This window comes from Aquila chrysaetos, chromosome 24 (genome assembly GCF_900496995.4).
Source record: "Aquila chrysaetos chrysaetos chromosome 24, bAquChr1.4, whole genome shotgun sequence".
NCBI lineage: Eukaryota > Metazoa > Chordata > Aves > Accipitriformes > Accipitridae > Aquila > Aquila chrysaetos.
Window position 1 is genome coordinate 5,041,755 of NC_044027.1, and position 16,575 is coordinate 5,058,329.

General features: G+C 56.8%; 1 protein-coding gene across 1 annotated transcript; it reads left to right on the forward strand.

The window, feature by feature from the left end:
• Positions 1–773: 773 nt before the first annotated feature.
• On the forward strand, positions 774–14,726 carry DEF6 (DEF6 guanine nucleotide exchange factor). Its single transcript, XM_029999493.2, has 11 exons — positions 774–1,257; positions 6,432–6,572; positions 8,314–8,499; positions 10,382–10,609; positions 10,692–10,838; positions 11,029–11,137; positions 11,221–11,519; positions 12,060–12,226; positions 12,432–12,630; positions 13,053–13,143; positions 13,311–14,726. The coding sequence occupies exons 1-11, from the start codon at positions 1,048–1,050 to the stop codon at positions 13,520–13,522; spliced, it is 1,989 nt and encodes a 662-aa protein (XP_029855353.1). The 5' UTR covers positions 774–1,047; the 3' UTR covers positions 13,523–14,726.
• The last annotated feature ends 1,849 nt before the right edge of the window (positions 14,727–16,575 follow it).

Below are 16,575 nucleotides of genomic sequence, written 5' to 3' on the forward strand. Positions count from 1 at the left end.
TAAAAAAAAAAGAAACACCTTTCTCTCTTTCAGTCCCTGGGGCCAGTGGCTGGCAGAGGGTGGGAGGGATGTTACTGTTTTGCAGATGTAAGGATTAAGGAAGTTCAGGAAATTTGTTGACTTCACCAAAAGTGCAGCGATTATCCAAAAACAGCATTGAGGAGTGATGCGAGCAAGATGAGTTGTAGCCTCTGAGCTCTCAGCGTGTGTCTTAGAGGGGCTAAGAGCTGTCTCTTGAATCTCAGATCAGGCCTTGACTCCTCCAAGGACTCCTGCAAGCCTAGATTAAGGGGATTGTGTCAATACAAGAAAATGTGTCTGTGAACGCATCCTACAACCCTCTGAGCTGGGGAGAGAGACCTGGGCTGGCTTCCTCGACCCAGCAGGAGTAACCTCAGCCCCTCTGCGGCGTACCTCTGCCTGGGGCAGTTTGTGGACACAGCCAGCGTAGAGAGCACCGTAGAATCAAAGAACAATTTAGGTTGGAAAAGACCTTTAAGATCATCGAGTCCAACTGTAAACCTAACATCAGTGCAGGCTCCCAGCAAATCAGGCGGTTTATTTTTCAGATATGCTGGAGGAGTTTTCAGAGGAAGAGGTTTCTGCAGGCAAGGACTGGGCATAGCCTGGGAGGGCTGCAGCAGGCTGGATCTCTGCTCGCCTTACTTGGTGCGACTGATCCCAAAACAAGCAGGGCTGGAGCCTTTCCAAAAGGCACAGCCCGTGCTTTTGCTGTGAGGGGAAGCTCTTCATTTAAATCCCAGAAGAGGAAGCTGCTATTTGAGTCAGGGAGGGGATTTCTTTCCGTAGAACGCAGATGCCGAAAAAGCTTTTGATCTCTAGGCTGAGCTAGCAAAAGGTTACGAATCCCTGTCCTGTTTGTGCTCCGGTGAGCCCTGGATTGTTGCTTCCCTGGGCGCGGGGGATCTGTCAGTGGCGGGGCGGGGGGGGAAAAGACCTGCAGCCCAGGGGACCGTGGGGCCGAGGTGATGGGGACCGTGGGGCCGAGATGGGGACCGTGGGCTTCTCCGGGGTGCACCCAAGCAGATGGCGCTCCTGCTTCGTGCGTCCCCCGCCGCCCAAGGCTGTCGAGGCAGGCGGTTTCCTGGAACCGGATCCCCGGCCTTGACAGAACCTCCTCTGCCATCGCCGCCGGTAGCCATGGACCTGCGAGCGGAGCTGCTGAAGTCCATCTGGTACGCCTTCACCGCCCTGGACGTGGAGAAGAGCGGCAAGGTTTCCAAATCCCAGCTCAAAGTGAGTCCCCAGGGAGGCTCGGACGGCCCCGGCGTAGGGCTGGCGGGTGGGCTGCGAGGGACAGAGCGGGTCCAGGGATGCTTCGCATCCCCCCTGGGTTTCCACGGAGGAATTATTAACTATTAAGATTAATAAGATCTTGCTGTTGCCTCCACGCAGGTTTTAGTGAAGTTCTCTGTCTCTGCCTCATCTGCCTCTAAAAAAAAAAAAAGGTGGGGGGAGTTAATGCTCAAATGTATTTTCTAGGTGAAAATGCGGAGAAATCTAATTTTTAGTTTTCAGTTTCTTATGCTTTTTTATGCCCAACTAGCAGCCCAAACTCAGTTTATATTTTCTTGCTTGCCAGAGCACCCGCGTTTCTGCTTCCTGTTCAGCCAGCGGGTCTGTAGGTGAAGGCAGACCATTTTTAAACTAAAACTCCTTGGTGGTCTGGCCAGAAATAACACAGCACTTTTAAAAAAATCTCTACTTTCCCCTCTCCCCCACCCCCTCAGCAGCTTTGTAGAAAGCTCCTACGTTCAGCTGTTCATCAAAACCATTGTGGCTTTAAAAGCTTTTTTGTCTACCTCTGGTACAGGGTCTGGTCAAATCCGCCAGGTTGTACCTTGGCTTTGACAATAATTATTGATTCTTATTTTATATTTTTTCCCTTTACAAATGATGGGACTCCTTTTTTGTTGCCGCGTAAATGCCCCGTTGTGGTTCTTAGGCTGGCACTGGGGTTGGAAATGCCGGTTGGAGCAGGGGGCTGCGATGCAGCCGAAAGACCTGAGCTAGAAACATGCAAAACACGGGGAGATGTTGCGTCAGGACTTGGCAGCTGCTGCGAGTCTGCAAGATGAGTTGTGAAATGCTGTGAAGAAACCTCTTTTCCTCTATTCCCTCTGCTTTATAGGGCTTCCCCCGGGACAGACTGCAGGGAAGGTACTGGGCTTAGCAAAGGGGGCATGTTTTGCACAAAAATCAAGAGGGTTTTTTTGCAAGGGTCTGGAGGAGAAGTAGCAGGAGCCAGGATTCTCTTGATCAGCCGCTGCCTTTGCAGCCGAGACCCTTCGGCTGCTCCCCAGAAATTCGTTGCACGTAAGCCCTGTGAGCCATGCTCACCTACTTAAAACTGTAGAAATATCTGAAGGAATTAAGGAAAATCCCAAAGTAGGCCAGAGCCTTACTAATCCCAAAGAAGGGCTGCTGTGCTCCCCTCGCAGCATCCCCTGCACCCGGGCCCCAGGGTCCTGCACCCAGCCCAGGCGTGCTGCCAGCCCCGAAAGCGCTGAACACGTGCAGTGCTCGTCTTGCAAGATCTTTATCACCGGTGAAGATGCTGAGGCCACAGAGACCCTAATTTTAACGGCAATTTCCTAGAGAGTTAGTGCAGGGGGGCTAGGAGAGCTGCAAACCCTCGTGCAGGGGCTACGGGGATGGTGGCAGTGGCTTTGCCCAGGGTGACATTTCAGAGGGGAAGGGACATTTGCCCCTCGCTGTTTTTCCACCCACCTTCAGCGATGGGAGAGGATGGCAGCAGGTCAGGCTGCGCCGTTGCACAACGAAGCTCAATTCTGGATAACTTTCCACCCGCCTTGAGGCTGGGGAGAGCTTGTTTCCATCCCCCATTGCTGCCAAACACTGGCTCAGGTTTGCCCCAGCCTACACAAGCCAGCAGCGGCGTTTCTGCTTGTTCAGTGCAGAAAAAAATCCAGGGTCTTGCAGGTTTGAGCAGTAACATGTTACAGCCATGGTGGCCATGCCCTCTCCAAACTCCTCCCGGGTTTTGCGAGCCGGGCTGCGCTCTGTTCCTTCACCCAGGCATGTTGCTGCAAGAAGGGTCTTGAACAAAGATGGGAGAAATGCCGGTGTTCACAGCATTTGTACCTACAGAAATAAAACCAGCTCCAGGAGCTGGGGTGGGATTTTGCTGGTAGACGAGCAGCATGCCGGTGGGAGCTGGGTGCTCAACTCCTCTGACCTCTCTCCAGCCAGATGTAAAGCAGCGTTTCAATTTATTTAATTTAGCAGCATTTCAAAGCGTGATGGCAAAGCTGTGGGAAGCCGCTGGGTTCAGTAGTTGAGTTCTTTGCATGGACGCTCCTATGCAAGCAAGCATGTGCATATGTATATGTGAGTGTAGGTGTGTATCTGCACAGGAAGGAAAGAGTCTTGTGGTTGAGTGCTACACGTCAAGAGATGTCGGGTAGTTCTGTTCGAACGTGGGCACGTACCAGCCCTGCTCTTGGATGAGCTTTTATCCTCTCCGTGCCATCACATCCTCCCTGGCTGAGCTGGGGGAGATACTCCCCGTCTCTGCGAATGCTGGCTGGGATGTGGGATGCGGCTGCCGCAGGCAGGGCAGAGCTGAGCCCTTTTGGGCAGCCGAGCCCGGCTCGGGCAGGCGGGTGGGAGCCACTGAGCACCATCCTGGTGCTTTTTGGCACCTCTACTCCGCTCCTGTCCCCCTTCTGGAGAGGAGCAGTTTGCTGAGCGGTCCAAGAACTTGGTCTCCTGAGGCTGCCCGCTACAGCAAAGCCCTTGGGGAGTGGAGAGGAGGAGGCAGGGGGGCAGGCGAGCGGTTTAAATGAAGGGCTGCATGTCGGGGGGCATCGGGATCCCCCAGCCACTGCATGGGTTTGCAGACTCAGGGTGCAAATGGCAGGGGAGGTGGCTCTTGGTTGCTTTTTGAGAAAGAGCCCATAGCCCGTGCAGGTCTCTGGGTCTAACTGGTGCCTTGGGCAGGGGGTGGGTTAGCACAGCACAGCCTGTTTATGGACCCCCCCCCCCCGGGGGCAGGAGGGAGGTGCCTGCCTTGAACTGAAAGCTCCTCTGCTTGTTATATGCACAAAAGGCTCTTGGCACAGACCAGTGGGTCCCAGTTTGGCCAATAACAGGTCTGAGAGCAGCTCATCCGTTCATACAGCAGGGAAAGCCTTCCCTGATGTCAGGAGCTGATGGACCTGGGGCTGGGCTTGAGCCAAGGGGTCCTGGCTGAGGGGGTTGCGAGGCAGCTGTCCCCACTCGTGTCCTCCTCGCTGCAGAAAACGGGCAGCTCAAGGGACCTTTGCCACTGGCAAAGGCTCCCAGCGCTGGGGGTCCCCTGGGACAGGATTCCCTGCACCCCCAGCTCCGGGGAAGCTTTGATTTTCTCAGCAGGGCTGGTCTGCTTGAACATGGGGAAACTGAGGCAGCAACAACACTCCCTGCATGGTGCAGGAGCCCCGATCCCCCTGCTCCCACCCGCCAGGGCCGGAGGGGTTTGTGTTTAACAGAGGGAGCCAGGCTCCAGCCCAAAAGGTCACCCCCAGCCCTGGCATCGCCCCCGGCATCTCCCACGGGGGAGAAGAAGAGGGGCTGCCATTCTCCAGCCGCGTTAAATATTCCACCCCCGGCTCCGGCTGGCGTTGGCAGCAGCTGTGGGTGGCTGCGGAGCAGTGGGAGTGGGGGGTGATGGGGGGCAGGAGAGGAGGGGAGAGGGTGGAGAACAGCATTGGGGCTGGTGCTCGGAGGGATTTTGGGATGCTCGGGGGTGTCGAGCAGACCTCTGCCCCTGCCTCGGCCATCCCCTCCACACCTCAGGGGAAAGGTTGTGTCACCAAACCGCTTTCAGAGCATCCCTTCCCTTCCCACCCGTTATTTTCCCCTCCTATCCCTTGTTTCAGAGCCCGGGGCGGGGGGGTTCCCACCTCTCCTGTCTCCGTGGGGTTGGGGCAGCCCCAGCCTCACGCACCCTGCCATCGACCTGCCCGGGGCTTTCCTCTCCACCCTGACCCACTTTCACTTTGTAGGTGACCGCTCCGGCAAGCAGCGGGGCTCTGGTTCACAGCGTGCCGGGGCGGATGGAGGGGCTCGGGGTACCAGCCACAGCCAGGGGCACACGCAAGACCTCCAAGGGCTTTTTGGGGTGCTGTGAGAGGAGGTGCGAGGGATGGGGACGAGGCCCCACATTGGAAACAGGGACCAAGATGCAATTCCCAAACTGTCCATGCATCCTGATAGATTTGTTAGCCATCCCGGAGGATGCCCAGGGTGTTTCCATCCCTCTCCACCCCTGTGCAGACCCCGGGGCTGCACTGAACCCCAAGAAGCGCAGCCATAGCAGCAGCGCTTAGGGCTACAGCCCGCTCGGTGTTTGAGCACAGGGTGGAGTCCTGCTGATAATATCGGTCCGGAGGGTGAAAAAGAGAAAGAAAATCTGGTTAGGCAAGAACCGACTCCAGCTGCAGCAGCCGGCATCGCCTCCGGCGGCTCCTCTCCTGCTGGGAGGAAATTTCCAGCCCTGCACGGAGAGGAGCAGAGATGCTGCACACCATCTCCTCCAGCCCCTCTCTTGAAACCTTGGCAAGCTGCATCTGCAAACCCTACAAGCCATCTCTGCAAACCCTGGTGCAATGGGACGGCATCGGTTTGGGATGCTCGTTTAACCATCTCCTGCTTGCTGGGAGGTAAAGACAAGGAGACAACGGCCTGGCTGGCATCGTGAGCTGGAGATGCCTGGTGCTCGTGGACAGCCTTGCTCTGGGCTCTGGCCACTGGCCCGGCAGCGGCGTGGGCTTTCCAGCATGTGGGAAATGTGGGAGCTTCAAAACATGCTTTGTTTTGGGGGATTTGAACAAAAATGGGCTGGTTGGTGACGCTTGCAGACTGCTTCTAGAGATGGTGTCTCCCGATCTCTGTTGTCTGCTTCCATGCCAGACAAAACCTTTTCTTAGTTTCTTATAAGTCTTTTCTTATTTTCATCTTTGCGTCTTTCTGTGCCCCATTGGCAGAAAACAACCGCTGCCAGGCTGGGTGCCGTCGTTAGTTATGTTTTCAAGAAATTGCTAAGGGCAGCTGCCAAACGGCATGGCTTGGGGTGGCTTATCATCTTTTCTAGATCAAAGCATGTCCTGTTTGTTCTCTAATGTTTGAAACAGCCCTTTTTAGAAAAAAAAAAAAAAGTTCCCCATGTGCCAAGAAGGAAAAGAAATTAATGTGGAAAAATCCTCACTTTTTCCTTGTTTCTAAATGATTCTCTAAGGTTTAAATGCGGGAATATTCCCCTGTCCTTCTGCCAAATCCAAACCATGTCTCGATGCTGTGGCTGCAGGGAGGGGCACAGTCCCCGGGTGGGTGGGTGGCACCGTGGGGATGTGCCGGGGCAGGGTTGGAAGTTGTTCTCCTTCTCCCCGTCCCTTGTACTTGGCCAGGTGCTGTCTCACAACCTGTACACGGTGCTGTGCATCCCCCACGACCCCGTGGCGCTGGAAGAGCATTTCCGTGATGATGACGATGGGCCGGTGTCCAGCCAGGGTTACATGCCGTACCTCAACAAGTACATCCTGGATAAGGTGAGCCCCTTGGGCATCCCCCTGACCTGCTGCATCTCAGGTGGGGACACCACGGTGCCTGGTCTCCTCCTGCATCCCGTAGCAGCCCCACGGCTCCACTCCCCTCTGCTCTTGGAGATCCCATGCCTTGATGGGTGGAAAAAGGATACAGAGGGTTGGGGAGCACTCAGGTGAATGCCAAAATGAGTGAGAAATGTTTAAAACCCAACATCGCCTTGGCAAGAATGAAGTCAGCCCTTTCTATTAAGGCTCTGGATGGAGGTGCATCTCTGCCCACAATTCCTAAAGAGCTCAGAGAGAGAAATAAGCCCCTTTTTCCTCTTCACCCCTGTTCAAATTTGAGGTGTGACGTCATTTGGCAAAGAGGAGGAGAGGGAGGAGGACGAGGTGGTGGGGCAGGACCAGAGGTTGGGGTGGGCAGGGGCTTTCTCCCTTTTTTTTTCTGCGTGGCTCAAAGGCACCTTTGTTTGGCACAGCGAGACTTTGCGGCTGGGTGCTTGTTTCCTCCAGGCATGTGAGGAGAGGAAAAATGACTGACAACTTTCTTCCACTGTGTGCTCGAAAGAAGGGGGGGCCCGGAGCTGGGTGCAGTAACCCTTCCCTCCCCTGCCGCTTTCCCAGGGCTGAGCCGTGCGTCTCCCCGGTGTGCGGTGCTCCGTGCCGGTCTCCGTGCTGGTCCTTGCCTTGCCCTGAGCTGGTCAGGAGCTGCCCAGCCCGGTCCAGGGATGCTGATCTCAGCTGTGGGGATCTGGTCTGCAGCGAGCGAAGCCAGACCCTTCCCCAGCACCCCCTGCCCCCGGGGCAGGCAGCTGCCCAAGGTCAGCCCAGCCCAATCTCCCCATCACAGAGCAGCCAAAATGCTTCCAGTTTCCCATGTGGTTCTTTGGGAAATGACCTTTAAACCCCTTCTGTTTTCACCATGGCTGATAAAATCCCAGAGGCAGCCTGAGAAGGGGAAGTGGGTTTTCCTAGTAAGGAGGGCTTTCAGCTTTCCACCACCCAAAGTTTTTTCTCCAGCCTTGCTGCTGCAGGCTGCAGTTTGCCGTCATGCTGGCCGCGTGCAGCTCACACAGCTGGGATGGAGCAGCCAGATGCAGCCAGGCTCCTTTGGTCCCCATCACAGTCCACCCATGCCGCACCGAAACTGCCGCACAAAGCGTCTCACGATGCCGGGCAAGCGGTCACAGAAGCTCATGGACAGGCAGCGGGGCCGAGGTTGATGGAGGTGTCATTCCTACCTCCACCGCTGCCTGCCCGTGGGCCATCACTTCCCTTCGCTGAGCCCCAGTGCCTCTTTATGGTCAAATGGGATAACGAGAATGACCCAAAGCCAGGGAGGCACTGGGGAGGTGGGCTTGGGAGAGCACCACCACAATGCTGCGTGTGCTTCACCACGGGGTTCCTGCTGGTGCTCCAAAGCCCGGCAAGACATGGCTGAGCCACTGTGGCCGTGCCACGCTGCCTGGGTGCTGCAGTGGTCCCGTAGCATCTTCTCTCCGGGCCGGGACGCCTTGCTTGCCTGCGTAAGGGACCTGTGTGGGTGACGCGTACTCTGGCATCATAGGTCAGTGCCCACTTACACTCTAGTTGTGGGTCCCACATATCAATCACCTCGTGCTTCTCACCAGCAGGGACAAGAGATTTCAGGTGTGAGGGTTTCTCCCCTCCAGTGCTTCCCCTCCCAGAAACCCCCTCCGTAGCCCTGCAGCACCACACTCACCCCCCTGACTCCTGCCCGCAGGTGGAGGAAGGTGCTTTTGTCAAAGAAAACTTTGATGAGCTCTGCTGGACCCTGACAGCGAAAAAGAATTACAAGCCCGACCGGAATGGGAATAGCATTGTATCCCACCAAGATGCCTTCAAGCTCTGGTGTCTCTTCAACTTTCTGTCTGAAGACAAATACCCTCTCGTCATGGTGCCAGACGAGGTAGGACCTGCCTCTCCCCCCGCCGTCCCCGTCCTCCCAGGGCTCTGCGTGCTGGCAGAGCCCCGTTTGGGGATGACACATCCCGCTATCGCTTCCTGGCATGTCCCACCACATCCTGCAAGATGTGGTGCTCCAGCGTGTGAAAGAGCGCAGGCCAGGGGTGGGAGGAGGGGGCTGTCTGCCCTGGGCACCCCCTTGCATGCTGACGGCCACCCCTGCTGCCCAGGGAGAAGGGGGTGACTTGGGAGGAGCTGGGAGGACCCCTCCAAAATGCTGAAGCGTCTCACATACAGATGTCTCGGAGGATGAGGTGTGGGCTGGTCCATATTGCTCTTCCATGGTCCAAGGCTACGCCAACGAGTTCTTTTGCCTGACGTGAAATGAACATGCCAGTTCTCAGAGCCCCAACCAAGGAGCATTGGCAGCTCAGCTCTTCCTGGAGCTGGTCCCTTGCCTAAAGCCCTTGCATCTCACCCAAGGGTTGAGTCAAGCATGGTGTCGGAGGACTCCTCCTGATTTTCAAGGGAGAGAAAGAGAAGATGATGAGAGACCCTTAAAGTTTGGTGCAACGGGAGGTTGCTGCCTGTGAAATCGCCGTCAGGCTGGATGGGGCTGTGTCTCTTGGGCTGTTTTACAGCCTGTGCCACCACGAAGGCAGTGGCAGAGCAGACCCAGTTGTCTCTCTCCATGCCCGCTGCCATCAGGCACTCACCCACTGCCCAGCATCTGGAGAGTTAAGAGTAAGGTACCCGGGTGCAGCAAAGCTGCTGGCAGTAATCTCCAAATCTCCAAATTCCACCCAGCATTTGGAGGGGGAGGTTTTCCCTTCTCCGGGGGTCAGATCAAACCCCCATGAGAAGTTAGGCAGATCTGGGGAGGAGGGATGAGCTCAGAAGCCGAGCAGCCTCGCCAGAAGGAGCTCAGCTGGGCAAACAGCTGCCGTCTGCTTCTACACCATCAACCTCCTGAGATCAGCAGAAAAGCAAAAAAAAAAAAAAAAAAAAAAAAAGGCAAAAAAAGACAAGCAGCGCAGTGCTGCGCAGATGTAGGAGGGCAACCGCACTTCCTGCTCCCCAGGAGAGATGTTTCCTGTTCCCCAGACCATGACAAACTGAATCATGTTTCTGCTTATTGGGCTAAGCTTGAAAAAAAAGAAAAAAAAGAAAAAAATAAACTACATTAAATTCTTGCCCTTCTCCTAGTTAGGTGATGTGAAAAAAATCCAGCTAGGTGCGGGGACTCTGCTGTGTTTCACCTTTCTGCGTGGCTCTCTGCAGTCACCCACCCTCCTTGGTCCCTAGATCGTGGGTAGAGGAGAGCTGGCAGCAAAACTTGAGCTGGAATAAGTCTTCCCGACATCATGTCAACCATTTTAGCTCTTTTTTAAAGCAATTTATTTACAGTTTCAAAATGACGCTCATCTCCTTCATAGGGACCTCTTCCCCTGCTCCTCCCCAGTGTTTTTAGGATGTCAGCTGGAAACCAGAGCGGTGCTGAGGTCAGGGCCATGGTGTGAGACACCTGCCTTGCAGGCTGAGTGTTGGGGGACAGCAGCGTTGGTCTGTTCTCCCTCAGGCCCTTGACTTCTGCACAGTTTTCTCACTCTGTAGACAAACAAGCCAAAAACATCTCAGCCTTGTGGTTAAAAGGAAAAACCTCCCAGTAGTGGTGAACCTCTAACCCAATGTCAACATCTTGAGCCTGCCTGCTGCCTGGAACACCTTGGCCATGAGCGTCAACCCTCAAAAGGGGTGATACCTCCGGGATAAGGGTCCTCCATCTCCAGGCTGGAAAGAGATGTGGGCTTGGACTCTCCAGAATGGGTTGGTGGGACAGGGACAGCTCTCGCTTTCCCTCGTCGCTGAGTTCCCCATCCCCACAGGTGGAGTACCTGCTGAAGAAGATCTGCACGGCCATGAACGTGGAGCTGAACTCCTGCGAGCTGGATGACTACCTCTCCCAGGAGCCGCAGGGGCAGGGGGGGCTGACGGTCTGGCAGTTCCTGGACATGGTGAACTCGGGGCGGTTCCTGCGAGGCATCGAGCAGGAGGCTGTCAGCATGGCCGTGGAGGAGGTGTACCAGGAGGTCATCGAGGATGTGCTCAAACAGGCAAGGAGCCCACACGTCCTGGGGCACAAACCCCGTCCTGCCCCCCCACCCCGTTATTGATCCCCGTGTCTCTCGCGTGCAGGGCTACCTCTGGAAGAAAGGCCAGCTGAGGAGGAACTGGTCAGAGCGGTGGTTCACGCTGAAGCCCAGTGTCCTGTCCTACTACATGAGTGAGGAACGGAAGGAGAAGAAGGGGAGCATCGCGCTGGACAAGCACTGCTGCGTGGAGGTACAGCCCGGGCCACGCTCAGCTCAGGGACAGGAGACCCAGGAGATCCCCGTCAGACCCCAGGAAGGGGAACCCAAGAATACACAATTTCACATCCATGAGCATGGGAGAGCCAGTCCTGCGGCTGAAGAAAGTGGGGATAAGGTGGGGTACGGGGCGGGTAACGCCATCCGGTGTCCTCTTCCTGCAGGTGCTGCCCGACCGGGATGGGAAGAGGTGCATGTTCTGCGTGAAGACCTCCTCCCGCACCTACGAGATGAGCGCCTCCGACACCCGGCAGCGCCAGGAGTGGACGCTAGGTCCGTGCCCACCCTGCGCCCCCTCCCCAGCTTCCCCGAGCCCCCCCACCGTGTCCCCACTGACTGTCCCTTTCCCTCCCCAGCCATCCAGACAGCCATCCGCCTGCAGGCTGAGGGCAAGAAGTCCCTGCACAAAGACCTGAAGCAGAAGCGACGGGAGCAGCGGGAGCAACGGGAGCAGCGCAAGGCGGCCAAGGAGGAGGAGACGCAGCGGCTCAAGCAGCTCCAGGAGGAGAAGGAGAGGAAGCTGCAGGAGCTGGAGCTGCTCAAGGAGGCCCAGCGGCAGGCAGAGATACTCCTGCAGGAGGAGGAGCAGCGGCGGAGGCAGCAGCACGAGGAGATGCAGAGGACCCTGGAGATCCAGCTGCGGGAGGCTGAGCAGGTGGGTGCATCCTCATGGCGTGTCCTGCAATAGGGCTGCGTCGCTCACGGGGTGGGTGCTTCCTTCCTCTTCCCTTGCCCATGGCAGCTCAGGGGGTTTGGAGGAGCTTTCAGGAGCACACCCCCCTCTTGCAATAACGCTGTTGCCACTCATCACCTCTGGGCTCCCAGGGGCTGTATGTGACCCGGGGACAAGGGATGGAGGGGTCAGCACCACCGTGCGTGAGATACTTGAGGAGCAGGAGATGAGGACAACCTGCCCCGAGGTATATGAAGCTGGGGGGCAGGTGAGAGGCAAGTGCTAGTGCCAGGATGGCCAAGGAGCTCATTTCTGACCTTGCAGCCAGCACTGACTCCAAATGATGTGGTGTGTCTCCTTAGCAGGGAAACAACCTTGCTTTGGAGCTCTCTCCATGGGCTCTCCCTGGTGTGGGAGATGTCTGGCCCCATCCACCCAGGGATGCGGGGGTAAGGGGGCCCTGGGGATGGCCGCAGTGGCTCTGCCGCCCGCCCACGCTGATAGCTCCTCTCCCTGCCGCAGGCTCGCGCCTCCATGCAGGCAGAGATGGTCCTGAAGGAGGCAGAGGCAGAGCGTCAGCGCAAGCGCATCTTGGAGCTGGAAGACATGCAGGAGCGTCTCCAGGAGGCCCTGCAGCAGGAGGTGAAAGCGCGGCAGGATGAGGAGTCCGTGAGATATGCGCAGGCCAGGTAGGACCAGGGCATCCCTGCTCCTCCTCGACTAGCCCCGCTCCCAGGGCAGCAGCTGGGCATGGGGACATGCTCCCCAGGGCAACGCAATGCCCCCTGGGGTACTGGGATGTGCTGGTGACTTCCCAGTATACCAGCAGAGATGGGGGAAGCTGGTGGAAGAAGTGGCAGAGGAACGTCCTCACCTTTTGCTCTTTGTCAACAGGCTACTGGCTGAGGAAGAGGAGAAGCTGAAGCAGCTGATGAAGCTGAAGGAGGAGCAAGAGGAATATATCATCAAAACTCAGCGGGAGAAGCAAGTCCTCAAGCAGGAGATGGAGAACAAGAACAAGTGTCTGGAAGAGGCGCAGAAGCAGCTGGAAGAAGTGAGAGTGAACAGGCAGCGAGTGGACCAAGACGTCATGGTGAGCATCGCACCGGTGCCACATCCCTTCGTGCTGCGAGCCCCGGGGGACTTCCCAGCCCTCCATGAGTCACCTCCGCACTAGGGAGGACTGAGTAGCTTTGGGGACCAAGCTGGCATTGCCTCGGGGGTTTGCTGCGCTGTGCCATGTGCAGGCACGGGGTGATTCAGTGGCTGAGACGGGACAAGCATGTCCTGCTCCGGGGGGACAGCGCTGGTGTCCAGAGCAATGTCGACAGTGGGAGTGTGCGGAGGGGGGAGGATTGGAGGAGGAGCAGAAGACCTAGAGGAGGGTGAACTGGGTCTCCATCCCAGAGGGAGCCTCCAATCCAGGCTTACTCAGGGGAGGGAAACTCCTGCCCACGGTCCTGGGACGGGGGCTGTCGGGCAGCTGGCTCACCCCTCTCCTCCATCCCCTCCCAGGCGGCCCAGCGGAAGCTGCGACAGGCCAGCACCAACGTCAAGCACTGGAACGTCCAGATGAACCGACTGATGCACCCCATCGGGCCGGGAGGTAGGAGACGCCGTCACACCCATCTTCCCCTCTTTAGGGGCATCCGGGGGCTGGAAGGACCCCCCATCTTTCAGAGAAGATACCCCAATACCTCTGGCAAGGAGAGACCCCGCAACCCTTTTCCTTAGCTGAAAGGTAAACAATCCTCTTTTTCTGTCCGTCTCCAGACAAGCGTACAAACGTGAGCAGTGGAGGCTTCACTGGCTACCAACCCATCCTCTCCCGGAGAGATTCCTCCCTCAAACTCAAGCAGAAAGTGGAGGATAAAGGCAGCAGCCCCACAAGGGACAACAGCAAGGAAAACGTGAGCAATGGTGGGAACAGCGGCATGCCGCCGTCTACGGATGCAGACACCATGACCACAGAGCCCACCAACTAGCCCGGCAGGATGGCAGAGCCCAGCAGGAAACTGCAGGGCCCAGCACATCCCTCCAAGCGGACAGTCAATACGGCCATCTCTGGATGGAGACAAGTGGGGACCAGCACAGAGCCTATAGGTGATTACGTATAAGGCAGAGATGCTCCCATTTTCTTCAAAGGGCTGCAGCCACGACGTGCCGGGAGGCTCAGACAGCCCAAAATTGGGGAGAAGGCAGCAGGGCCATCTCCTCTGGGCTGCCCAGGTGTGGGACCTGGACTCAACTCCCCAGACTCTGGTTTCCACCCTGCCTAAAAAAAAAAAAAAAAGCCACCAGTGGGTCTGGACCACGTGGCCCAGGGCTGCAGTTCCCCCTTGGTTTCTACCAGCAACCCTTCTGCATCACCTGCTGCACCCCTGGGTGCATGGCCCTGCAACGGCAGCTGCCAGGGAAGCCTTGGCAGACTGAGCGGTGCCTTCTTGCCACCCCCACAGAAAGGCCAAGGTGTCCTTAACTAACACGTGCATTCCCTGAAGGTGGTTGTTAGTCACTGGAGTCACGTAGATGTTAGCAGAAGCCAATAAGCAATAAAGCTTTTGGAGCTGCTGGCCCACAGACCTCCTTTCCCGCACATCTGTGGCCCTGCAGGCACCAGATGTCCCTCCTCGGCAGTGCGGGGTTTTGATTCCCACTATAGAAAAGAGCCCATTAAAAGAAATCAGACACCACCCGTGGAAAGGGGCTCCACCAGTGGATTTTGGGTTGGTCTGTGGAGGGCCAAGAGGGACACACAGATGCTGGTGAACTGCCCATAGACGATGAACTCCCCTCTGGGTGGAAGGGCAAGCACAGGGGTAACATCTCGGAGGGCCAACACCTCTATATGATTAATTAAGTGCTTGTATAGGAAGGTAACAGTGCTCTGGGCTTCGTTTAGGTCTTTGCCCTTGGACTACAGGACTCCCTGTTTCAGGAGTGGTCCAAGGCCCACAGAAGGCAATAGTAAAGACTCCCAGGGGCCATCTGAACTGGGAGCCGGTGGATGTGGCAGCCCTCTTCAGTAACACTGGCCTGGCCTGTCTCCTGTTCCCCGAAAAACTGAGAAAAAAAAAGCCAAGTCTGCTGGCAAACCTCCTTGCACAGAAAAAAAAAACCAACCCACACCAACATGGGGGTTAGTTCTTCCAAGCACCTCTGTTTAAATACAGTCCCATTCACCTGTGACTTTGGGATCTTTATTGTACGGGGCACAGAGCCCCAGATCACATAAGGGTCCCTTCTGGAAACAGGCACTGGTAGCAAGCCCTGCATCAAACCCCAGTTCACGGTTGCTCATGCTGATTAACTGCAGTTCGTTAGGGAGATTACAATCTGTTTCCTACTCCTGTGGCTTTCAGCATTTGCTCACACAGCTCTTCTACACCCCCCCCAGTTTTTACAGTGTTTCTTTTTTACAGTTATTTTTCATTGTGCCTGACGGCGAGAGAGAGCATTTCTGCGGGTGCCAGTGGAGCGGCACGGCTGCCCCAGGACAAAGTGGCTCTGTGTGCCCATGAGGGTGACCGGGTGGCCCCGTGCCCCGGTCCCACGCAGCCTCGCCGACGCACAGGGAGGGCATGGGTGGCTGCAGCCCTCGTGGTGATGGCCGTGATGGCCCTGGCCCTGCAGGGGCTGCAGGTCAAATTCATCACCTCTCCTCCTCCTTCCCACTGCACTGGGATGCAGCAGGGTGGTCCTGAGCCGCGGTGTGTCCCCTAGAGCCCCGTGCAGATTTGGGGTTCCTGTCTGGCCCTGTGCCATCCTGGCTGGTCCACTTGGACGCAAGCTCCCTCCACTGTGCACAGGTTTTCTGGTGGAGCGAGACCTTCCCAACATACAGTACGGGAGGCTGGGGCTCTGTCTTTCAAGGAGCATGTGGGGGCTGTGGTACGAACAGCTGCAGCCTCCCGGGGTGACCCTGGCAAAGCTGCTCGTTGCTCCATGCGATCCGCAGGCACGGCGAGAACAGGGAGGGTGCCAAACGCTGGTGTCTGCGGGGAAGGAAATGGGCTGGGTGGAAATGCACTGATGGGAGACAGCATCCTCCCTTGTCAGCTTCATTTGCTCAACCTCATATCTGATCAGGCATCAGGACAGGTAGGTGCCACGCCACATCTAGGCAGGGAGGAAAAGGGCCACCTCCACGCATCTCGGTGGCTCCATGCCACAGCCTTGTCACAAGGGCGCTCTCAACCTGTGCACAGCCCCGCATCCCTGCCAGTGACGGTGTCATCGCTTCTTGCCAACTCTGGGGCTGCATCGTCCCTCCTTAAAGCAGCTCACCAGAGCGTTGCTTTTGCTCCCACGAGCCAAGTTCCCACGCGGCAAAAAGCTATACATTAATTGCCACAGGCAAGGACAGGCGTGGAGGGAACAGCCGGAACCAGTGTCAGCACCTGCCTTTGATCCACCACCAAGTCTGGATGCGCCCAGATCTGTCTCATCCTCCCGGAGCGGCCGACCGAGGGTTGGAGCTTACCTAAGTCAGCAAGCAGTTGATGCGCATCGTCGGCGTGCGCCCCGGCGCTTCCAACTAAGAATAAACTCCTGCAGCAGGATCACAAGGAGAGCTCACGGAGGCGCTGGGAAAGAGCAACTCTCTGCTGCTCCCACCATCCCGCCCCTGCACCACCGCGTGTGTGCACGGGGTCTGCACGCCCGTGGAGGTCTCCTGTGGGAAACCCTCTGGAGCTCTCTGTGGGGTAACATCACGTGCGTGAGCATTTGCAGAGTCGGATGCAAACCTTGCTGCTCTCTACATTAATCTTTCGCAGCCCCAAACCCACAGCTCTGCCCAAACTCTGCTGTCCTGGTGCACTGGCCTGGGGCTCCATGTTTTCAGGAAGGACAGGTCAAATCCTAATCATGGCTACATCTGTATTACCGAGGGGCATCATCTGAGCTCTGTACTGCTCCTTGAGTAACTGTAGTGTGAAGAGGGCCTGTGCTTTTTAACCATAACATCACTTACCAGATTAGCCACTGCCGTGGTTTACCTAGGGCGTTGTCATGGTTTAACCCCAGCTGGCAACCA